Raw genomic sequence first — 25,928 nt, forward strand, 5'->3', positions numbered from 1 at the left:
CCAGCATTCTGATGATTAAAAACAAAGGAGGAAACACATGGAAGATTATCCCAATCAAGGTTAGGGTTAGAGTTAGGGTGGGACGGAGGGAGGGAGGGAGGGAAGGAGAGAGAGAGAGGGAGGGAGGGAGAGAGAGAGGGAGAGAGAGAGGGAGGGAGAGAGAGTTGTCCCCAACAATGTGGGTCCTCATTTTACTGACCTTGGAAGGATGGAAGGCTGAGTCAACCTTGAGCCACTCAGGATCAAATTCCTGGAGTGAGCAGTGAGTTAACTGCAGTACTAACCACTGCACCACCACAAACTTCTATTGATTTATCATTGAAATCAGTGGGAACTATGTCCAATGGATGTTGAACTTATGCTCCAGTTCCAATTCCTGATCATCTCAAATTTATCAATTCTGCTACCAATTCAAACCTCAGGTGAGGCATGGTTAGACATCTCTACTTTTCTGGAAACTTAACTCTGCATTCAAGAATTGAGTAATGGTAAAAGGCTCACAAACCTGATAGTTCTAGGCATCATTATTATTGATAAGAAAAGAAAAAAACCATATGCAGAACATCTACCTGCTGAAAATCAGAAATTAAAACCCTTTTTATATCTGATTTGGGATTTAAATCTTAAACCTTTTCTTCCCATCCACTTGAATCAACAGACTATTCCACACTTGAGATTGGAATTCCTCTGCTCCGATAAATCTGACTGGACCAAACTGTGCTGGTTCCTGCCTTGCTAGCTTCAATCCTACCATCCATATGCATCCAGGTGTCTTTCCAGATTTTCTTAAGGTTACAAAGTTGGAAAAAGTTCATGTAAGTTGAATCACATCTGAAAGATACCAGAATGGAAACTAGCCAGGTATTCTCACTCACCATGTGGGTGTTCATAAAGAAAAATAATCACAGCATGAAATTGGATAATTGAAAATATCGAGAAAACATAACATTAACTTTAAGCCTTAATAAAACAAAAAAATGCAAAATAGATCTATTCTCATGGCACCTTTGAGAGAAAAATAATTTGCTTAAAATAAATGAAAATAAATAACATCCAGTTGTTAGAAGGTATGCATTTTAATGAAATCTTAATATTTCATATATGCTGCAATGACTGTCAACGTTCCAAGTAATATCCCCATAGAAAGCTGAATTCCAAGTCAGACAGGTTCCTCAAAGAACAGTTTTATCGGAGATAACATATTGGCACAAGCTGGTGAAAACCGACTCTGAAATTTCCCGCAGTTTTTACCTGATTAAAAATGAAACTTTCCCTCTTTCCCCAAACAATCAGTCACCTTGTCCAATCAGTTGGCCAGTTGTCTTGGTTACTTCACCCCTCCTTCTTCCAGTCATCTGTTTGAATGTCCTTGTTTCCCACAGGAAATTATTTTGTTTTGGCTACAAACCCCCCCCCCCCCCCAATCTAACCATTTTCCCACTGTTTACCCTTTCTTCACATTGTGGCAACCCTGAAGCCTCCAAAATGGCCCCAGCCAGGTTCACTTCAGAGTTGACAATGATACTGTTGCTACAGGAACCTAGAATTGCTGTTAGGAATCTTATTTAGTATCATCAAATTGCAAGGACTCTCAATTCCTGTTAAAAGTCAATATGAGGTGATACTTTTCTTTGTTTCTTTTTTTGTTATTACAAAGTTTGGAGTTATTTATCATAAAACAGGAATTGGCTTACTGAAAAATGACATTCTGCAATGACAAAAGACACTGCGTCACAATTGTCCTGTGTCAAAAATGATGCATCAGTGAAGATGAAATGTCTCTGGTGACATGCTCTTCAGCACATCCTTTTCAAATGTGTGAATTGGAAGCTGGTCTATTAGCTGCATTTGTGTTTCTAGTGGTACAATTTGAGTCCACGTAAATAATCTGCTTCACTCGCTGCTCCTTTTTCTTCTTAAAACTTTCCTATTAACCACAGCTATGAACTTCTGTAGCAATAGATGCAAACTGAGGGCCTGAGTGACATTATAAGCTTATCTTAGGCAGCGCACCCAGAACACAATCTTCTTGGAAAGTATCTAGATTATTAAAACTCTGTTTAGCCCTTGAGGGGGTGAAACAAAATAGAACAGCTAAATGAATCCTTATGAAATAACATATTGGAGTTAGAAAGAAAATACTTTTATGCATACTAATGACTGATGCAGAAGGTTTTTTTTTTACTTGGAGTATTATTTATTTGCAATCGTAGAAAGCTGATCCCGAATCCTCCCTAGACCATCCAGCATAGTGTCCAATGTTTGTTTGTTCAGCTCTACTGTTAATGCAGAGGTTGCAAAGTCATTCCCACACAAGCCAGCATCTTCTTGAATCTGAAAGAAAACCAGATTTTTTAGTCGTCCTACTGTAAATAGAAAAGCAATCTACCCTCTAGGCACATATGAGTTGTTCATTATTGCATATTCTTCAAAAACAGATAAGATACATAGTTCTGGGGTGTAGGTCAGAGAGCTCAAAGGTTCATTGTCTTTACTTACTGCTCATGCTCCCTCCATTTGGGTTTAATTTAATCCTGCTTCAAAAAAGCTAGACAAATTTCTTAGAAGAAGCCAAACAGCTGGTTTCTCTTTCCTTGTCAGGCTGCCATATATATTCTGGTTTTGTCTGAATGTGGTTTCATTGTAATGCAAAACAGTATCATTGCAGTAGCTGTTAATCATTGAGTAAGTGCTTCTTCATAAGTCATAATCATAGAGATGGTAATATGTAAACAGTATGAGTGATCCTGCCTTGGTGACACATATTCCACTGAAGTCAATGTGAGAAGTCCCATTCCTATCCAAAATCCTATTGATTTAAGCTAGTATTTAGGACAATTAACTTAAACTTTGTTAAGTCCCGAGCGATATAATAACCACATTCAGAGATTTGCTGAGTATGCTTACAGTATTTTCAATTACCACAGTGAACAAGATATGAAATCTAACATGAGTACAATGACCCTTGAGAACTTCCAAATTAATAGGAAGGTTGAGGTGAAGCTAGCATATGGTGTTTTTATTTTTGTACCCCCTCCCCTTTTTATTGTTAGCCGCCCTGAGTCTTCCGGGAATAGGGCGGCATACAAGCCAAATAAATCAAATCAAATCAAATCAATCATTCAAATTTTTTTACATTGTTACGATTTAGGAAACCTGAATGTAGCTTTCTGGACCTATTTATGTTTTCTGAAGATACCACAGGTAGTTCTTGCTTAACAACCATTTATATTTAGTGACTACTCAAAGTTAGGATGGTAGTGAAAAAAGTAACTTACAATCGATCCTTGCACTTACTACCACTGCAGCATCCTGCAGTTATATGATTGTGATTCGGTGCCCTGGTGGTGCAGTGGTTAGAATGTAATATTGCAGGCTAACTCTGCCCACAGCCTGGAATTCAATCATGATAGGGCTCAAAGTTAACTCAGCCTTCCATCCTTCTGAGGTCGGTAAAATGAGGAGCTACTGTTGACAATTTGCTGACTCTATAAGCCCATTAGAGAGGACTGTAAAGCACTATGGAGCGGTATATAAGTCTGCTGCTATTGCCTGGCATTTGTTGCTATGGTAACAGCATCCTGTGGCCATATGGTTAACACTTGTGATCTTCTCAGCCATTTTCCAACAAGCAAAGTCAGTGGGTAAGCCAGCAGGGAAGATCATAAGTCAAGGTCACATGATGTCTCACTGACTAACCATAGTGGCTGGCTTAATGACCATGCAAAAAAAGTAAAACTGGGTGTGGTTAAGTGCCTCACTTAATGACAAGTTCTCCAGCTCATATATGTGGTGTATGACAAAACCACTTCAGACATACTATTTTTTCACTTTCTGCCCCTTCCTCTGGTCATGTGGGTTTTGCATTTTTTTTAGTGCCAACTGGAAACTAACCAGAGGAAATGAAAAACAGCCCTAGGAAATTATACTGTTATCACTGTCCTGCACAGTATACAACTACCCAGAGGAGCAGTCTTCCCATTGGTGTACTGTAGCTTGGCAGAGACTACACCGTTCCACCCTCAGACCAGTCTTAGGACTCAGACATTTATTAAGACATTTATAATTTAATCGGGGCCTGTATAGACCTACATGGAACCTAACTTCACTCACAAACCTTTACAAATGTTTACGCAATTTGCACCTTTATGCAGCTTATGAAAGCTCTCCATGCAACCTGCCTAAGTGGCCACCATTATCGTATTTTCCCTGTCTGCTTAGGGAAGAATTTCAATGGGAAGAACAGCATACAAATGGAGATTCGTCCTCATAAATTTTCCACAAAATTTAAATTCCAGGCACCAGTTGACTCTCATTAGAATAGATTTTACTTATAGAAGGCAACCAGTGGTTTAATGCCTGTATAATGAGATGAGGCGGTGGTAAGGCTGATGATTACGACACATCTTCAAGTTATGCAAGTCCTGACTTATATACACAATTTATGCATTGGCTGCAAAACTGACAGCCACATTTTGTAGATGCTTGTAGTGTGAGAACTGACACACAGGAAAATCAACTTACACAAGCAATCCCACCTCCCTCATCCCGTGCATCATCCTCCTTTCCTCCCATCTTTTACTATAATTGTTCTTGATTGTAATTTCTATTTTTATTGTTTTATAAATATTTACTGGTTTTGATTTTGATGCTTTTAATGCTATAAGCCACCCAGAGTTGTTATGAAATGAAATGGGCAGCAAATAAATAAAAGAAATAAATAAAGATTAATTAAATTCATTTATACATAAAAACATAAGTTGGGGAACTCTTTATACCTGGATGCGTGGCCCACAGTCATGGGCAGTACTCTGAGACTGGTTCAACTTGCTCTATGTTATTTATTCATAAAATACTATGATCTGAAATATACTCTGTGTGTGTGTGTGTGTGTGTGTGTGTGTGTGTGTGTGTGTGTGTGTGTAGTCCCACTTTGGGGCTCACCATATCTGGGGTGGTGGTGGTGATGGGGGGGGGCATGGTGGCGGTTTCTTCAGCAGGGAGAGGAGCGATGGCAGCTTCAGTGATGGCAGCTTCAGTGGTGGCTGGTTGTCCATCAACTGGGTGCATTGTGCTTTAGGAACTGCCACCGCCGGTGAGCACACCACAATGACACCGGGAAGCAGGCGGTCTCCCAGGCGGCTCCGGCCATGCCAATGGATAGTGGGAGTCATGGGAATGCCGGCAACGTGGGCCGAGGCAGCATCAGGGCTTCTGGTAGCAGCACACCATAGTTGCCATCATCGCAGATGTTTGCCTTCGTGGACACCCTGCCTCCCAGGACTTTACACTTTAGACTTTGCCGATGACCTGGGGCCCGCGCTACCGGATGTTGGCTGCCAGTGGCCGGATGCTTGCTTGCCAGCAGCCGTGGCAGGTCGGTTAGTGGGCATGGCCCCAGGCCATAAAACATGCTTGGAGGTGACAGGTCCCCACACTGACTCTGTACGGATCTGTGTATTGTGTTCTCGTAAGGAAAAGTAAAGCCTGGATTCCTGAACTCCTGTGTCTCCTGTGTATTTGTTCGACTTCTCCCTGGTCCGGGCCTGGACCATTTGACAGTGTGTGTGTGTGGTTATGTGTGTATTTTCATAGGAAGAAAATACTATGTATCTCTTTTTAAGAACAAACAAATAACAATGCATGAAAATCCATCTGACAATACCTTCAGTTGTAGCAGGCAGGTAGGAATAGCCATTTTGCTGATATTGTCTGAAGATGTCTTGATATCCACTCTCCAATCCATATCTACTAGCCTTGGGAGGGAAACTGAAAATTGAAAGGACATAGAATGGAATCACTGATTGAATACATTCAAGTCTGAACTGTACCTATCAGAAGACACTTCTGTTTTTGAAAATCACCATCAACCACCACCAGGTTTGCTAAACAATCCTAGAATTCTTCAAAGGTTTACCAAGATAAAAGCTGAAGTTCACCAACTTCTTTCTAGAGGTCGAGCACTTACGTTAATATGCTTCATGAAAATAAGTATATTTTCAGATTAACTTATTTAGCTCAACAGCAGAACACACTTTTCTCAATTTATCACTTTTAAATATATTTACCTACAAAATCCATAATCTTCCGGCACTGGCCATACCCAAGACAAGCAGAGAGCACCAGGTTTGGCAAGATTGATCCCATCTATTTCTTGGTGGGCATAATGGATTTTCTACATATACAAGGTCTGGGTTTAATTGGTACCTCCAGACCAGTTAAAATGATTACAAACGTGATATGGAAAACATTTGCGTTAAACCCTAGAGAGTAAGTTTGTAAGTGGATAAGAGTCAACCAATCAGACAACTTAATAATAACAGAGTTGGAAGGGACCTTGGAGGTCTTCTAATCCAACCCCCTGCCTAGGCAGGAAACCTATGCCACTTCAGTCGAATGGTTATCCAACATCTTCTTAAAAACTTCCTGTGTTGGAGCATTCACAACTTCTGGAGGCAAGTTGTTCCACTGATTAATTGTACTAACTGTCAGGAAATTTCTCCTTAGTTCTAAATTGCTTCAATCCTTGATTAGTTTCCATCCATTGCTTCTTGTCCTCCAAGGTGCCTTGGAGAATAGTTTGACTCCCTCTTCTTTGTGGCAACCCCTGAGATATTGGGACACTGCTATCATGTCTCCTGTAGTCTTTCTCTTAAACTAGACATACCCAGTTCCTGCAACAGTTCTTCATATGTTTTAGCCTCCAGTCCCCTAATTTGTTGGCAGCCATATGTATGGAGTCTCATATTCATCATTCCCTAAGTGGATTTTCAGTTAAAGATTTAGAAAAGATCCTTGCCAGAAATCTTAAAAGCTGCTAGACATGACAGTATATATTACTAAATAAAGAACGGCAGATCAATAGCTTCGTTCAATATTAGACAGATTTATTGCACAATCATACTGCTGCGCCTGTTTTTCTGCTCTTATATGTAGAGTGGCTTACATTATTATGCAAGAATGCAACCATTATTTTAATGTCAAAGATATGGAGAATTGTTATTTACAAAGTAGCACTTTGTAGGTTTTGTATCCTACTACTTGTAATAAGATAAATTACTTTACAAGATGCCTAGGCACTAAGGTACCTTTCTGGGTTTTCATCCAATTCCCATTAACCAATGGCAATGAATTGGGGGATAAACTTTAGTCCAACAAAATTTAGAGGACAGCAGGCTGACCACTCATATTATAGACTATCAATAATCCAGGGGCAGACGAAAACTTGTTAAAATAGCCTCCCCTACCCTTATGGCTCTAGAAAACAAATATAAGGGGGGAAATCTAGAATGAAGAAATATAATTTGCTATTTTCTCTTTCCATTTCTGGAAAGTTATATTTATCTTCTGTGGCTCTGTATCATATATATGGTGACTCTTTTGTCTTTTGTTCAATCTAGACAAGAATTTTCTGAATGCATGGAAGAGAGAGAGGGGGGGGGAAGGAAGGAGGGAAAGAAGAAAAGAAAGAGAGAATGAAAGAAAACAGTTCAATGAAAACTATACTGGCTCAGTAACAATGGAATTCTTTTTTTTCCTGTCAATAGGCCAAGGCATGGGATTTATATTGCGGTTCCCATTTATATTTACTTATTTTATTGACTCTAATTACAGAATTCTTTTTTAATTCTGATGCAAAATCCATATTTGGCCCTGAACAGTTTAACAATTTTGTTCAGAATATCCACATTTTTTTTGTTTTATATATCTCTATAGAGTTGATTTCTAAATATTTGTTATTGGTTTCAAAAACTTAAAACTGTTTTCTCTGTATTGATCACTCTACAGTATATGGGCTTGTTACCTCAGAAAGGGTACCGCCTCATAATTCTGACAAGACTGACAAGTTATTAAAAAAGGCTGAACTGAGGACAGTTCAATTTGTCATGAAAGGCTCAAAGTTTAGATAAACCTTCCCTTCTGACATCTTAAAAAAAAAACCCACAAGAACTCGACTCATTACAGTATGTTCCCAGAGGAATGGGAGAACCTAGACTGTGTCATCCATTTTGATTGGATCTTTACATGTCAGAAAAATAATAATGGATTACAGTGTGACCAGAAGCAAAGCACGTCAAAAGCACAGTAGAAGGCAGTTGTAGTCTTAACTCTAAGTAATAAGGATTAGATTGTGGTAAACTATTCTGTTTGTTAATTTCCTGTAAAGCCCTACCCTGATTTGTTTTAATTCAACTGAGATTCATTTAAATCTAATTAGAAACCTAGCTTTCTAATAAGGTAATTGCCATTCCAAATTCCACAAGGATTACAAAACTCTGCACCTGAGCAGAACCTAGAAATAATCCTGATGGTTACATTTCCGAGTGTTATGAATGTCACATCAGACAATATTTAAAAATAGACTATAAATACACAGAAAGATTGCATTCTTCATCCATCCATCTTCTTCCATCCAAGTCTGGCTTAATCAACCTGTAAACTAGCTCACACGTAGAAACTGCTTCAGCTCTACTGGTCTACAGTTTCAATATTCCTGAGAAAGAGGCAGCCACCATCAGCTCACTTGGCAGCCAAAGATCAAGACTGTTCCAAAAGGCAATTAATAGAAAAAACACAACTGCAGTTTTGGTGCCTGCAAACAAAAGCATGCTGATGCATGGCATGTGTATAGGATAGCAACCTTCATATGCCTCATCTATTTGTTAGAGCCCCAGGGACAGTTCTATTTGATGGATGACTCTGGAAGAGGCTCCTGACCTTATTTGTAGCAGACTAGAACTAATGAAGTCAAGGTACAAAACAAAAACAAACAAAAACACACCCACCCCAGCAATAGCACAGATGCTTACAGTGCAAGAAACCCTAGATATTCCTTCAGAATACCTAAACATACTCGCTGCAAAGGAATCCAATTCACCTCAATGTGAATTGCTTCCAAAGAAGTATACTTAAAATGACAGGTTCGTAAAGCAGTTCAAAATCAAAATGTTTCAGGCTCAAAATGTCCCAATTTAAGTGCAAAACAATTTCCCAATCATTTCAGAAGTATTCAGACCTTGCAATGACTTCATTTCAAACTCAGAACTGAGGTGTTTTCGTGTTTCAAACACTTCCAATAAGGTGAAAAGAGGCAATTCAAACAAGTGTCATCTCAAGCTCAAAGAATTTAGAATCTGAAACATTTTGCACACCTATATTTAAAGCTGAATCTTCTAAGAATGAGGCTGGATCAAAGTTTATACAATGTTCATTGGTAAAATTGTTATTTACCACCATTACAAAAGTCTAATATCTAATTTCCATTTAAAGCTAACGACCATTGCCTAGTGTAATCTAGTCATAAATGTCTCACACTATGGCTGGAAAAGCTATCAATTGTGCTGAAGATCTAAATTTTCCTCAAAAAATGGAGGAAGTGGATATAATTTTTCTCTTATCCATTAAGTATTCTCAAGGGGCGGGGTAAGGATGAGGGGGGGAGGAGGGGGAAAATATGTTTTCCTCCTGTATTCACCCTGGGCCTTTGCCTCTCACATACATTTAATAAAGATGTACAGCTTTACATTAGAAAACCAGCTCAAAATAATTAATTCTTCTAAGTAATCACTTTGTCTTGTCTGCCCACAGAACATTTCTATTGTTTTGCACTACAATTGACTTATAACCACATCCCATTTATTTATTTATAAAAGTGATGCATTAAATGGTTTTTACTAAAGAACGGGTTCTCCTTTTTCTGTGAGAGCCCATTCATCTGTTTGTTCATCCTACTTTGGCAAATATTGTCTGAATATTCTCAATGTACACTATGTCCATGCGATGTCTATGTTTGTGTGTTTGTTATTAAAAATTGCAATTACACAGATTAAAAACTAATGTAAAATAAAAGCATAAAAATAAAAAATAAAGTGCAGAAAATAAAAACAAAGAAAAATAGTAAATAAAAAGAAAAGAAATATATAAAGAAATTACATCTCCCTTCATCACAACTATAAACAATTTTAGTAACTTATTACTTTCTGTTAAAATAGAACAAATTTTCTCTTCTTCCCGTATAGCACGTTATCTATGAACAAATCTTTAAAGCTTCACCACTTTAGTGCTGATCAGCTAAAATCGATTTAGAATAACCAGACATAGAAACATATCTATTTTAATTTTGATGAAATAAAGGTATATTTTATATACCTTCATTTTATTTTTAACAATGTTAATCTTTAGTCATTTCAAATAATGTCCTACAACTTGATTTCCTTTCACTTTTTTGTCCCTTTCCTTCTACAATAGGAAAACTATTCAACACTCTTTATTTGTTATTTGTGTACCTTTTATTAAGACATCTGCCAATTTTTTTTTGTAAGCCCTGTGTAGAACCTTTTCCATCTTATTGTTGTAGCCTGTTATTTCTAAAACTTACATTCAGATCAGTCTCAATCTAAACTTGAGACTGACAAGAACAGTACGTGTTTTTCTTCCATAACATCTTTTAAACACAGTCTATGTATAGAGGCAGACATTCTTAAAATAAACGTGTGGACCAATTATTCAAAAATATTCTTCAATATGTCCAACAATTAAAATATTTTGCTCCATTCTGTACTAGTAAGTCAAAAGTGTTTACCCTTAACTTGTAATCTTTAGTTTCTTCCTATTCTGTCCCATATTCAACATCTCACCCTATTATGTTTTTTTAAAGAGAATTCAAATCAAAAGCATTTTCCCATGGGTAGAATTCTTATACAGATAGTCCTCAACTTACGTCCTTTTTAAGTGTTGACCATAGTTTGAGCAAAAAGATGGCTATTCCCACATTTCCCAGAACTCTTAAATCCACCGTGGCCTTCTCACAAGGAGTTAATGTATGGAGCATTGTGGGAAATCTCTAGTTTTCTCCTTGTCTGGAGTGGCATTACAAATATCCAGTCTACTCATTGGCATTTAATTTCACCATGGTTGTAATATTCAATAAACAATTTTCTCCCAGACATCTGCCACTTTGCCTGCATGGCAATATCTTATCAGATCAGACAGAGTTGCTCTACTTACTAGGTTTTGTTTCATTTCCAACCTAGGAGAACCATGACTGATCTCAAATACAGCAGATTCTCTAGAAAGTGATAACCTTTTCCCTGAATTTGTAGCAAAACTGGTCTCTGTTTCATGCGTGTCCCAATTCATGACTCACTTGCTAATTTAAACTGCTTCCCTCCCATCTGTTTTTATGTCCTTCTTGCAAATAATTATTAGCACACCATGTCACAGTTTCATTCAGGGGTCAAAAAGTTTGATCAAAAGACCATCACGACTCAGTATTTAATAACACATAAAAGGATCCTGGTGAGAAGGAAGGAAATGAGGCAAGTATGAAAGACGGGTGGGGGGGAGGGGGGAGAAGCTTTTAGATACACAACATCTGAACAAAGGAGCTATCAGTCATTACATACTGGCAGTAAAATACATTTGCATACTTTAAACATTGTTTTGTCTTTAATAATATTAAAATAGATAAACCACCAACTGACTTTGTATAACCCTCTGAAATTTCCCTGGGTTTAGAAATGTTCAATATGAACCAAGAATCAAAATCTCTAATTCAAAAAACATAGTACCTCTCTGTTAATATTGACATTCATAAAACAGCATTTTTGTACATTTACAACATTTTTGTAAAAATAACTTCCTTGTAGGAAACAATGCATTTCATTTCTTGTTAAACAAAAGTGTGGTGTTGAAGTCATATCCACTATTGCATTTTCCTGGATTGTCAATGTATTGCCATCTACAAGAATTAGGCAGGAGAAAATATACACAATAATGAAAGAAATTGAATGCCATTTTAATACTAATATCATTTTAATGCATACTAAGAAAAAAAAAATCTTTTCATAAACCAACAATGATTTAATAATGAGAGTTCTCACCCCTGCTAAATATAGAAAAGCCTTTATTAAGTATTGGCTCATGGAGGAATATTTCCAGCACATTTATCAATCCCATGTGAGAATAGCCATTGGGAAATGCATCAGTAAGAGAAATAAAATCTTACTGTGTTTATGGATTTGGTCAAATGTATGATAATATGAATAAACTTGCATTATCAAATATTTGGCTGAAAATGGAACTAAAGGCTGATTCCTGCATGTGCCCAGAGCAACACCTAATGGAAATAAAGCATGCATGAGAATAAATGTAATGCTTAAAAATAATTCAGCAATGAACAAGGATTAAGATGAGGACATGCAATGTGTCCTTTGTTGTTTAATGCATTTATGGATAAATACATAAGGAATGTTTGTAGAAATATTGGAGCGTGTTGGTTAGAAACATGAGCATGTACATATTTTTGTATACTACCACTGCCTTGTATGTTGAAACTAAAATGATCTGTAGGGAACCTTAGGCTATATGATGTAATGCAGAGTGTACATCTGAAAATTAATACATCAAAAAACAAAAATGTAGAATCTTACAGGGAAAAAGGAAGGAGTGATTGCAAATTATAAAAGATAAAAACTGAGCAACTTGATGAATCTTGTGGCCCTTCCTAGGATATTTATTAAAGACAGGAAAGTGGACAGAAATAATTTAAGAAGATCAAATACTGATAATGGGTAATATAAGATCTGTTCCAAGGAATGAATATTACAATAAGTCAGAATGGCAGAATAGAAGAGTATGCTTCTGTCCACTTTGTTAAGTGAGAGTTGGATATTTCAGAAAATAAAAATAGGACGCAGTGGAAATTAATTAGTGAATATGGTAAAACAAGAATAGGATCAAAAGTGAACGGTTGCTCAATGAATATATAAATATACTGAGATGATCTGTTTAATAGAATAGGACGGGGATGAATAGCAGAATGGATGGAGTGAAATCTTCAAAAGAAAGAGAATTTAAAGGGAAATAAAACAATACATGTGGTGGTATATTAATGTAATGAAAATAAATATGGTTTGCAAGACAGTTGTGGAGAAGCACGGTGAACAGTGTTGGTGTGAAGTACTATATAGTAAATAGTGTTGGTGTACATTTGCTTCATTTTCTTATTTTATGCCTTTCATTTATTTGATTTAATATTTCTTATTAATTTCTGCGTTGAGCATAACACTAGAAGAAATACTACAAGAATTCATGACTCTTCCAATGGCAAAAGTTGTTGAGGTTTGCTTTAGACCAGTGTTCTCAACCTTCCTAATGCCGTGACCCTTTAATACAGTTCCTCATGTTGTGGTGACCCCCAACCATAAAATTATTTTCATTGCCAGTCCCTTCCTCTTTCTCTGTCTCTCTCTGTAATTCTCTCTCTGTATCTCTGTCTCTCTGTGTGTGTCTGTCTCTCCCATCCCTTCCTCTCTCTCTGTGCATCTCTCTGTCTGTCTGTCTGTCTGTCTCTCTCACTCACACACACATTGTGGTCACCTTGCCTCCTGTTATTCGGCTGCTGCACAAGCACACGTGGCATGCACTTCCCTCTTCTCTCTTGACAGTTGCTTTGTTTCCAATGGAAGGGGTGGGGAATGCATGGGTTTTCCTTCCTCTACATGGATTTCCCACCCCCCATTGGTCCCACTGTTGCTGGAGCCGCTTTTGCTGAATCCAGTGCATCGCTGAGAGCTTCGCTGGCAGCCGCTTCTTGCCATCGCCGCCATGCCAGATTCAGCAAAAGCCGCTCCAACAGCAACAGGACATGCTTGGGGAAGGGAGAGCCGGAACTGACTGCCCAGGACTGTTTCTGCGCCACCTTTAAAATGTCTGTTTTCCAGCCGCAGGAGGGAAGGAAAGAAGCCAGTCTTTGGAAAGAACCTCCCGCCCCCTCCAGACATTCCATGCCGAAAGACAGGAGGGGGGGCTAGTTTGAATGCGAGTGAGCGAGCGGTTTGGGGCCAGCACTTCCTTCGCTCATTCGGGCAGGCAGAGAAAACACCCCTGCCACCAAGCGCGAAGAGGAGCAACTTCGCCATCGACTATTACATGCCTCCTTTCTCCACCCACCTGAACTAGCAAAGAAGGCGGGCCACTAAACGCCCGCTCGCATTCAAATCAGAGAAGAGAGAGCAACCCATCCCTGGTCTGCCTGTCTCACTCATTCATTCACTTAATCACTCACTGTTAAAAGTACCTGGCAGTACCCTCGGAGGGCTTCGGAGAGCTTCGGAGGGCAGCTTCTGCAGAAGCCGGGGTGAGTGAAAACAAGTTCCCGCATTACAAAGTCTCCGAGGCTGTAATTGTATGGTGTGTACGTGCGCACCTATGTTTTCCACAGAGCATGGAACTCTGTGCGGCCAGCGATAACTCCAGAGCCCATCCGCGGGGGATTTCGAGGAATGTGAGGGGGAGTCTAAAGTTTAGAGTTCCAATGGTCTTACTGACACCTGTGAAAAGGTCCTTCGACCCCCAAAGGGGTCACAACCCACAGGTTAAGAACCGCTGCTTTAGACATAATCTAGGAAACAATTTCTATGCTAGGCACATTCTTTATGTGCAATAGCCCTAAACTCAAATGTGTGAAATTAAATGCAGACGTGCTATACTATAGAAGTGTGATATTATATATCTAGCAACCCTGTTTCAATGAAAATAAAATCTTCCCGGATAATAAGCCCAATCAGGCTTTTGAGCGCAAGCGCTAAAATAAGCCCTCCCCCCAAAATAAGCCCTTTTTGAAAATATTGCAAATCAACAGTAGCCATGAGATAACCACGCTCGCCTTCTACTGCACCTCAAAAAAATAAGACCTCCCCGAAAATAAGGCCAAGTGCTTATTTGGGGGGAGGGGGGGCAAAAGAAAATGAGACCTTGTTTTATATTTGGGAAAACACAGAATTATCCCAAGACATACCCTGTTTCCCTGAAAATAAGATCTTCCTGGATAATAAGCCCAATCGGACTTTTGAGCGCATGTGCTAAAATAAGCCGTCCCCCAAAAATAAGCCCACCCCCATAATATTGCAACACAGCAGCAGCCATGAGGTGACCATGCTTGCCACCTTCTGCACCTCAAAAATAATAAGACCTCCCTGAAAATAAGCCCAAGCGCTTATTTCAGGGGTCAAAAGAAAATAAGACCCTGTCTTATTTTTGGGGAAACACGGTATCCTGCTACTCACTTTGACTGGCTTGTGCTTCATTTCTCCAGGTGGTGCTAAAAAGAGGAAAGAAAATATTTTAAAAAAATATAATTGTCTTTGCAAGGCAGAATAGTAGCAGGAAGCAGCAATAGATTCCACAAAACCATTTTCACTCCACAAACTACGTTTTTGTTGCCAGGAAATCTGAAGGGATCTAATGTATATTGGACTTCAGTGTCACTTACAGCTTCAACAGCTGACAGTCTGCAAGATTATTTCTTTTGCTCAGTAATTGCAAATGTCTCTTGTTCATTGAGAGTGACAAGTTGCTTTTATCTGCCTTCATCTGGCAATATTGTAGCTGGAAAATCAGAGTTATGCTGTGACAAACAATCACCCAAAAAGAAAGGGCAACTTGGCAATGACATGAAATCTAAATAACTATGGCCAATTTACTATAAAGATCATATCCAGTTGCTCAACCACGGCTACATGACCTGAAATAGACAAATACAGAATCTTATAATAAAATCTAAAATGTGTAAATTGCTATGCTGGCAGGAAATCTAAAACTCAGAGAACCAACATATCTTAAGGGCAACATTCTGAGAAAGACTAGCATAAGAAGCTATGGCCAGAATGTGTCACCCTCAAATTATATCTTTCGCATACATGTGATGATGCATATAACTGGAATGATGGGGAATTATTTGAAGTTATTAGGTTTCCTTTTTCGATGTATTTTGGTATGGAAACAGAAGCGCTTCCCATATGTGACAAACAATACCTGTGGGTGTGTGCTTCAAAATAATGTGTGGTTGCTGAAAACATTGGCAGATTCTTGACACCATGGGTCTAGATAGATATGTAGCAGCTAGTCAGTTAGATTTCAAAGTTATAGTCATGAGATTTGCCTATAATTTCAGTTTAGACTGATACCATATAAAAAACCATTAAGTGGAGTTTTTTACTTTTTTCATTTTTCAGATATATATATATATATATATATATATATATATATATATATATATATATATATATATATATATATATATATATATATATATATATATATATAGCCATAACAATTGCTTGACCTATCAAATCTCAGTTAACTTTCTTAAGCCATGGTTTATCACTATAATGGTGAACCTATGGCACACGTACCTGAAGTTGCACACATACCCATGTTGCCTGGCACGCGCGCCCTGTTCTTGCTCCTGCTCTTCCAGGTTTCTAGGGCACATGCGCATGCGACAATTAGCTGGCCTTCGCATGTGCAGCAGTGACAAAAACTGAAGAGCTGATCTTGTTTTCTGGCATGCACATGTGCGCTGGCCAGCTGATCATTGTACGTGCATGTGCACCAAAACCGGAAGTGCATGCGCCGAAAACGGAAGTGTGCACCAAAATGAAGTTCATTTTCCAGCATGCGCATGACCCTGGGCAGTTCCTCTTCCGCATTCTGTTCCCAATGAGCACATGCAAAGCGCATGAGCGTGTGCTCCCTTTTCAGCACTCAGTGCCAAAACGTTTTGTCATCACTGATCTATCATAAGCCTCAAACTGAACCCCTTTGTCTGTGCCCAAAGTTAGAAACTTGAAACATACACATTTTCCAGGAGTATCTTGGTTACAAGATTTTTAAGATTCTGGTGAAATCCTTCTGGAAAGAGAGAGAGGATTTCTTCTTGCGACGTTAGGCCATGGTAAACGATGTGCCTTGTAAGGTTATGCAAAGACTGTATTAACTACAAGAAAAATGACAGAGATAAAGGATTTCACATTGCATTTAACAAAGCATTTCTTCTTTTGCCTTCTACACATTTTTTAAAGAACACATGCACATCAATTTATGTAATCTATGTCCATCCAATTCCCTATTAGGCTTTTATATTTTATCCTTGCTCTTTAATCACCACCACCACCATTATATAACTTAGGGTACTTCTCATTCGCTTCAGAAGTTCTGAATCAAATGCTGTAAACAAATGCTTTTCTTCTGTATAATACTGTGTATCTTTAAGAATTCATAGAATATTGAATATACTTCAGTGGCTTACCTGATTTGCTTCATTGGGAGTTACTGAGAGATTGGAGCAGGTACTTTCAGTGAGCTTTTCAGAGATAATTCCTGAACTAGAAAAGCACTCTTGGCATAACTGCCGAACAACATTCTTTGAAGGAGCCTTTGAAGGAGAGAAAGAAATAGTGATGCTTCACAAATAATATAATAATAATGATGATGATGATGATGATGATTATTATTATCATCATCATCATCATCACATACTCAGCTGCTGTAAAAAAATTGCACAGACTGATTATAAATTGCGGCACAATTCAGTAGTGCAAATGATCCATTGGAATTTGTGCAAAAATTTTAATATTAAAACAGCAACAAACTGGTGGGAACATCAGCCTGAAAAAGTCACCGAAAATCAGATGGTCAAGATCTTGTGGGATTTTTGCATACAAACAGACAAAATACTGGCGCATAATACACCAGACATCACATTGGTTGAGAAAAATAAGGTCACAATCATAGACATCGCAATACCAGGTGATAGCAGGGTCGCTGAGAAGGAACATGAAAAAATCGCAAAATACCAGGACTTAAAAATCGAAATTCAACGACTATGGCATAAACCAGCAGTGGTAATTCCAGTGGTAATTGGCACACTGGGTGCTATTCCAAAAGCACTGGAATTACATTTAAAACAGTTAAAAATTGACAAAATCACCATCAGTCAAATGCAAAAAGCCGCACTGCTTGGATCTGCACGCATATTACGAAAATACGTTACGACGTCCTAGGCCCCTGGGTGGGGCCCGACTAGGAACCAATGCCAAATCCGGCAAAACAACTGGCCGCTGTGATACAATTGTATAATAATAATGATGATGATGATGATGATGATGATGATGATGCGACAAGTTCTAGAAACCTAAATGTCTGCATTGTAGACACATCAGTTCCCTCACATGAAATAGAAGAAAGTTTTCTGGGGTTTTGAATTTAGAGCTTTCTTTCTGAAACACTATCATCAAGAATGGAAGTTGAAAATAAAGGCAACACAAAAAAGTCAAGGCAAAGAACAATAAGTCTAGAAATACATCTTAGATAAATGTCTAAGAAATGGCACAGGAATAGCTCTGAGATGCAGTCAGCTCTCAATAATCCCAACCTACAATGTTGGGTGACGGTGTGCAACATATTGATCCATCCTAAGGCATCTGGTAACTTGTATTTTGATATAACAACTATGTACTTCTTGACTGCGAGAGTGAACAAATAATATCTTTTGAAGGGAGAGTGAAGTTGGATGTTGTAGAGGAAAGAGACCAGGTTTGATTTTGCTTTGTTCCCCATCATTATTTACCTCATGACGTTTAGATAATAATCTGATTAAAACCTCTTATATATATTTTAATTAATGTGTTATTGACGGAACGTTTTAGGCTTAGATTTATAGATGCCTAAAAGAAGGGAAAGTGCTTTCTTTTTTACCCATGTCCCTGCCTCACCTGGCAATTGTGAAAGGGAGAATAAAACTAGACATCACTTTGTTAATAAGAAGCACGGATACAAATCATAAGCATGAGCATTTCTGTGCTCTGTCACTTAAATGTGCTTTAGAGCAAAACGATTGCAGCTGATCGCTGTTCCACGGCATCCTGCTTTCCCCATATTAAAATAAGTACACACTTACTTTCAGTAAGAACTGAAGCGAGGCAAACACTTCCCTATCCAATGCAGCCATATTTCCCTTCCCATGTGATTCGAGACGAAATATCACTGGAAGAAGAGAAAATAATTTGAGTCACGTGGCAAGGTCTGATGCTGCTTTGCAGTCTGGGAGTTGTAGTCTATTGCTAACCGGCTTGGAAAGTGGCTTAGAGCTGCTGGGTGAATGAATTGAGTTTGCAGGGGAATTCGAGGAAGGAGACGACGTGCTAGTGCCCTCTGGATGCACTGACTGAACCGCCCCAAATCTTAGATCACTGTTTGTGAGGGCTTCCGGAAGTTGTAGTGCAAGCCATTGAAGGGAGTTTAAACTTAATTTAAAGATCACAAATCTGTGTAGCCCTCTTGGTGTCTGTAAGCAAAGAAAAGGCAACTGCAAAAGCACTTGATGTTTCTGAGAAGACCATATGCACCTTGGCCATGATTATGATGGGGTTCCTCAGTCCTAATTAAGTCATACAAAAAAGTGCTGCAGCACTATAGCATTCTGATTGGATTGCACCTGTGTGTTTGTGTGTGCATGCATGTGCTCAAGGCCAGTGGCTACTTTTGAAGGCTTCCTAATGTAGGCAGTGGCTACTTTTGAGGGCTTCCTAATGTTAATGCTATATTAGTCTTTAGTATTCAGAATAGGTATTGCTGCCACAATTACCATAGCTACCATTCCCTGTACTTTATTGTGAATGAGAACCAATCTGAGAAGAAATGTTAAACACTGTATTTATTGAGGTGCTTTTACATACTTGAAGAAATGGAATTGTAAATGCCTTCAAGCGTATTTTGTATGTCCAGCTTTTGCAATGCAATTGCTTATGTGACCTCTTTCAACACTGGTTCCTTGAAAGTTCTTCCTTAGCCCTTGTTACATACAGCACCATTATTTCCTTTTGAGGCATAATGAGATATGTTGGGAAGCATCTTCACACCGCATTCTGTAATATGTGAAATGGCTTGGAGTCACTTTAAAAGTTGGTGATAGTTATATTTTGTGTTCTTTCTGATATGCTAGTTTTATATTGAGGATTTATAAAATCCTCTTAAATGAGTAGAGGATTTTAATGTCAAAATGTCATATGTTTTTCATTTATCTTTTGAAAATACATTTTCAGGAAACACTTTTTTCCTTTTGTGCAAATTAAAATATTCTCCAATTAAAAAAAACAGAGAAAAGCTAGCTCTTAAATTTTTCAAAAAGAACAAGAATTAGAAAAGTGACATTGGAATGGTATAGATTTATACCACATATAAATATATGGCTTATTTTTTAGGCATAGAGTGTGTCTGAAAAGAGTAAGAGAATAGGCATTAAAACTATGAAATTTTCTGATATTGATCCTATGTATGATATACCTTAATATAAACATTTTAATCTACAGATTCTAAGTTACAGAACAGAAAGTTTTCCAATGTAAGAGAAGCTTTGAAACTTATTTGTTTGAACAAAAGTGTCTCATGTTATACTTATTTCATCTTCTCACTGTCTCGGCATCAGCATTTTATATATTTCAAAGTTTTTTTTTATAATCTGTGCAGGAAGTATTTTTGAAATTATTCACATGCAAGTTTTATTTGTGTTTTCCCCTGAAATAAATCAAGAATGCAATTAGTTCAAAAACTACCTAAAGGACTGGGCTTTCCTTTGTTAAAACACTGTTTTAAATTCAGTTCCTTTGCAAGAAAAAAAAAAGAACACCCAGATTGTATTTCCCTTTCCATTTCTTTAAATGACCTGTATAATGTGGCATTCTTTTTTTATAATTTTTGGCATCTTGAAATTCATTAAGATTGATCCACTGTGAAAGACTACTTGTGTAGATTTCTTTAGGACATTAAACAGACTTCGAGGAGATTATGTAAAGAATTTCTTTAATCTGACAAGAGGAAGGCAAGCATTTTTAGGGAGCTGCCCTATACTATATTTGCCAGACACCAAATTGAGTTAAATTGATTGGTGGGTTTACAAGCTTCATTTCCAAATCAAAATAGCTTGGTTTGTATTCAATGGTGGCATTCTGTTGAGGAAATTATTATTACTTTCCACCTGGGGATCCAATTGGTACTGGTTCCCTAGAGAGAAATCCTCTAAAAAGATCTGGGGTCTATGTGATTGAGATAACTGATGGAAAGCCCCAATGTGCTTGTTGAACATCACCTTTATAATACTAGATGGCAATATATTTTCATAGCTTAAATGCATGATTTATTAATTTTCTGAACTAGAAGCTGTACATTATCTCATGACTTCACATGGTTCTCTGTCTGAAAAAACAACAACGCCCCAAACCCTTGGGCTAAAAGATAAATTCCTTGATTGTATTCAGGCAGAACAAAAAAAATACATATTTAATGCTTATAGCATATTCGTATTGGTTGTTCTGCCATGAAAGTTCAAAATGTCCTTCAGGGACCTAGTAGACATTCTGATTTTTTTTTAAGTTAACTAAAACAAATTCCAAGGTACTGAAATGTGCCTCTAAAAAAATGTCCCACTAGATACTTGTTGAACCTTGGGGTTCATTTTACTGGTGCAGATGTATCAATCATATTTCTATATCCACTCATACAAAAGAGTTTTCTTCTTTTCCACTCTCATAAACTGCTCATTACTATGGTGTCCTCATTTGGAAAACAGTGCTTTTCAGCTCTATTTTTTAGAAAAGAAAAGGAAACCCATTAAACATTCTTTCTTCTCCTTTAAAGCTGGTTCTGGTAACAAGCAGGATTTATGAGTGTGAAAGCAGAAGTAGTATTCAGCAGATTCTGACCAGTTCTGGAGAACCGGAAGATGAAATTTTGAGTAGTTCGGAGAATCGGTAAATAGCACTTCTGACTAGTCCCACCCCCATCTATTCTCTGCCTCCTGAGTCCTAGCTGATCAGGAGAAAATGGGGATTTTGCAGTAACCTTCCCCTGGAGTGGGAAGGGAATGGAGATTTTACGGTATCCTTTCCCTGTCACGCCCACCAAGCCACACCACGCCCACCAAGCCACACCCACAGAACCGGTAGTAAAAATATTTGAATTCCACCACCGTGTGAAAGGCATGTAAAGCTTCATAGTTGGCTTCTGCCTTGCTCTTGGAGTAATGGCTCAAATATCTGATCATGGTGTGGCTATTCTGAGTTTATAAATTGGACTCTGACTTTGAAGCAGGTCCCATGCAGATAACTGAAGTTCAGTTTAGCTTGGCTGTCTGGGAAAAATGTATTACTTCCAAAGTAGTGGGCAGGATTTTCAGAATTGCTAGCTTGTAATATGAGATCCATCTCTCCCTGCTAGCTAAAGTTTTACAAGAGGTGACATGTGATTGGGTTGTACCAGTGGTCAACTCTTCCTTAAGAGAAAAGGATTCTTCCTTTCCTTTTAATATAACATTGTTGAAAAGGTGGGTGTACTTCAGGCATGAAATGCTCCAGTAGTCTTCACTAGTGGTTTGGAACTGGGAGCTTGCTCAGGGTGCTTCTCCACATGTACAGTGCGTGACATCTGGGCAGGTGGGCAGAAGCTTCCACTGCTGCCACTACCAGTTCGCCCAAACCAGGGTGAACTGGCAGAATACCACCTCTGGTGTAATTCTATTCCAAAGAACTTTGGATTAGATAAATGAATTTTATATTAGATATAAATATATTAGATATTATATTTATATTAGATTGAAAAGACATTGGTTACATTTGTAGATTACCTCTGGAAGGACCTCTGGAAGCAGTGGTGCATCCATGCTTTCCCTTCTTTGTTCTTTCAGTGTACTACTATTTGTTATTGAACTCTTTGAAACAGGTATATTAAGAGAAGGTCATTGTAGAAACATTGGCTATGACAGTGCATCTGGTTAGCAAATTGATCACTTAGAAAAGCTCTCTTAAAGTCGCTGAAGATCTTTCAAACTGATTTGAAATGAGCAATCTAAAATGTAGCTTTTGATTGATTGATTGTGTCTATCATAAAGTGAATGCCACAGTCATTAAATGAAATTGTTTGCTATGGCATAATTTTGCTGAAAACTGGAAATAAGTGATGTTTTTTGGCAAAACATGGTCACGGGACCACGGGACACTGCAAGCAGCTGTCAATGCAGTCATGTTGCCAAGTGCCTGAATTGCTGTTGTGTGACCACAGGAGTGGGACAACTGTTGGTACTTTGGATAGGAATCATAAGTTCCTTTTTTCGGGTAGTTTGAAAAAATCGAGGACTACCTGTAGGTGAAAGCAGCATATAGACGACCGTGGTGGTGATAGTGATAATTTCAATAACAATAATAGTAAGCATTCTGGTTCTGTATTGATTAGAATTTTATGCAACCATGAAGCTAATTACTTATGCAGGGTTCTTAGGAAGATTTTTTTTAAAAGGAGGGGGAAATGATGCATGTCATCCTGGTCCTCTTTGAAGATACACATGTCAGTTTTGAAAGTCATACTCACATTAAACCCTAAGAGTTAGTAAAGGGAAATGAATGAATAATGCATCATATAGCCAGAACTGGACTGCACAATATACTGTAATCCAGTGTTTTTCAACCACTGTGCCGCGGCACACTAGTGTGCCGTGACATAGTGTAAGGTGTGCCGTGGGAAAAACACTTTATATATAGTCAATATAGGCACAGAGTTAAAATTTTTTAACATTTTCTAATGGTGGTGTGCCTCGTGATTTTTTTCATGAAAAAAGTGTGCCTTTGCACAAAAAAGGTTGAAAAACACTGCTGTAATCTACTTTTTAAAATGCTCTAGTACTGAAAGTTTACAAAGCTTGTTAATCTCATCACCCCCAACCTTTGCCACTAGATGTCACTGGTTTCCTCCCCCATTGGTCATATATCCCACATTATTTTGCCTTATAATTAACAAGAAAATAAAACATAATTAATCACAATCGAACAGTATTGCTTGGATGATAAAATCTGGAAATAAACAACCAGACTTATAAATGAATGTTGCTATTGAAAGCCTCAGTTTTTTCTTTGTTTTAATGCTCCTTCCAGAAAAAAAAACGGTTTTAAAATAGTAAATTTAGCTGTAGAGAAAGTGTTTCGGGGCCTGCTACATTCGTAGGCAGGTATCCCTGATGGAAAATTAGCCATTATTTTATTTCTTACTAGATTTTAAATTCTGAAAGGTGCAGAAATGTTGATTTGGCATCAAATTGTCATAGACTATTTAATAGCAGAACTAGAGAATAAAAATGTCCTCTCAGAGGATGTACTTTGCATTGCATGTATTGGATGGAACTTAACTCATGCTCTTCAAATGTGCTTTTTACAGCCTTGCAATTTTATTGATAAATCCATAACAGTGAATTAGATTCATATAACATCATACTCTTTTCTAAAAGCATTGAGGAGCATATAGGCAAGGTGAATGGGAAAGGAGCACAGCAGACAAGAACTGAATTATAGCTGTAAGATTTTGGTCAGCTTTTATGGTCTATCGGCATAGTGCAATCCCAGTTCAGTATTTTCAACCGTATTGGTTTAAATGCACTATCATTCATCACATGCTAAAGCTTTCCATTGAAATATCAGTGCTTCTTTTGAATACTTAATTGTTTTATAGGAATATTAAAACTAATAAAATCTATTTTTCAGCCTCCCCCAGGTTTTTTCCCCATAAGAAAAAGTTTGCCTTAGAATTTTCTAGGCTGGTGTTTCTGCAAATTTCTGATTATTTGCTTGCTTTGCTTAATTTTTTCCTGCTGATTTTATTTCCTTCACTCTGCAGTTCCCCTAGTTTTCCATTCCTTCTGATTGAAATACAAATCAAAAGTCTATTGCAAGAATTCCCTCAGATACCATCTTTTGGATTTTAATTAATGAGTAGGTACCCAAGAAAGCCATCTCCCAGTGAAAGAAGTAGTGGAATCCTTGACTCCAGTTATCAGAATGTCAGCACAATATTATTCTTTGTTGACTTCTATGGATGAACCAATGATGTGCAGATTTAGGCTCCTCCAGAGCTTTCAAGTAACTTTGTTTATTAAGTCTGGTCAATTAATAAGAGACTTCCTGTTTAAACTAAGCTTTATTTGAGCAATAGGAACTTCCTTATATATGGAATATTAGCACTGTATAAAGTTTAATTTTAGCCCTCTAGTGTTGGTCTTGGCCACACCCAAACTGAATCCATATTGTGAATAAGTGAAGTCTTAGAACAGCCATTCTTTCAGACTGTCCAAAACATATTCTATTCTAAACTTCCAAATGTGCCTATTGGCATGAAACATTTTTTACACATAAATTACAATGTTTTCTATGCAAGACTGGAATGAACAGGAGACCTATTCATTCTACAAGTTAGTTAAGATTATGCAGTTATGGGATTTGTAATATTGAAATTAGGCATAGCAGTAATAATAAAATTTAGGTTTAACCTGTCTTCTGTGAAAATTTAAGGAGAGTAGTGCTCCAAAAATATTCTGGACTCTGACCAAATAAACATTTATAGAATGTGGCAGCAGATGAAACAATTGTCTCTTTTGCAAATGAGAATATGCCAGATGTTCAAATGGATGTTTTATTCTAACCATAGATCATTATGCAGTTAATGGGGCTTGCTTAGCACAAATTAATACAGGCATTTTATTTAGTGTGAAAAGCAGTAAATAATTTATTTAGTGTGAAAAGCAGTAACCACTATGTAGCAATTCATTATCTTAATCCCTGTTCCCGAATCAAGAATTTATTATGTTAGTAATAGCTTTGTCTAAGCTTTCTAAGCTTTTAAAACCTTGTATTGATTTTAAGACTCGTTAGTGGCTCTGGGTAATATATATGAATTAGAAAAGTGGGATGATGCCAAATTTTATATAAAAATTAATTATCAGCTCTGGTTAGAGATGAAGAGATATTGGCTGGGCTTGTACCATATGCTTGACTCAATTAAAATGGACTGGGCTGTTTGGGGTTCTCTGTATGGCGCAAAATAAGTCTACCTTTGTAGGTTGTGGGAACCAGCTATAAGGTGGCATGTTTGGTATTAGCAAGTCAGAATTCCTGGTAGGCATAAAGTAGAATTACTGGTAGGATTCCTTGATTCCTTGTTACACTGGAAAGCTGAAGGTGTTGATTCTGAATTGTGTGTGTATTTGTTTGTTTGTTTCACAAAACCTTCCATCCTTCTGAGATTGGTAAAATGAAGACCCAGATTGTTGG

General features: G+C 37.8%; 1 protein-coding gene across 1 annotated transcript; it reads right to left on the reverse strand.

The window, feature by feature from the left end:
• Nucleotides 1-1,057: 1,057 nt before the first annotated feature.
• Nucleotides 1,058-18,872, reverse strand: COMMD9 (COMM domain containing 9). Its single transcript, XM_014072552.2, has 6 exons — nucleotides 18,743-18,872; nucleotides 17,093-17,218; nucleotides 16,641-16,780; nucleotides 15,069-15,103; nucleotides 5,666-5,769; nucleotides 1,058-2,334 (listed from the first exon to the last, which is right to left on the reverse strand). Exons 1-6 carry the CDS (start codon nucleotides 18,791-18,793, stop codon nucleotides 2,194-2,196), a joined length of 597 nt encoding a protein of 198 aa, XP_013928027.2. The 5' UTR covers nucleotides 18,794-18,872; the 3' UTR covers nucleotides 1,058-2,193.
• Nucleotides 18,873-25,928: the final 7,056 nt, after the last annotated feature.

This window comes from Thamnophis sirtalis, unplaced genomic scaffold (assembly GCF_051295495.1).
Source record: "Thamnophis sirtalis isolate CommonGarterSnake01/CBP01778 unplaced genomic scaffold, rThaSir2_p1.2 scaffold_1, whole genome shotgun sequence".
NCBI classification, from domain to species: domain Eukaryota; kingdom Metazoa; phylum Chordata; class Lepidosauria; order Squamata; family Natricidae; genus Thamnophis; species Thamnophis sirtalis.

Excerpts from the sequence above, each read along its gene's own strand:
- COMMD9 (XM_014072552.2), bottom strand. The coding sequence starts at position 18,793 with ATGGCTGCATTGGATAGGGAAGTGTTTGCCTCGCTTCAGTTCTTACTG. Across the intron at positions 17,219-18,742 it reads CGCTTCAGTTCTTACTGAAA|GCTCCTTCAAAGAATGTTGT; the intron begins GTAAGTGTGTAC and ends TCTCCTTCAAAG. Across the intron at positions 16,781-17,092 it reads CTCCCAATGAAGCAAATCAG|TTAATACAGTCTTTGCATAA; the intron begins GTAAGCCACTGA and ends TTTTTCTTGTAG.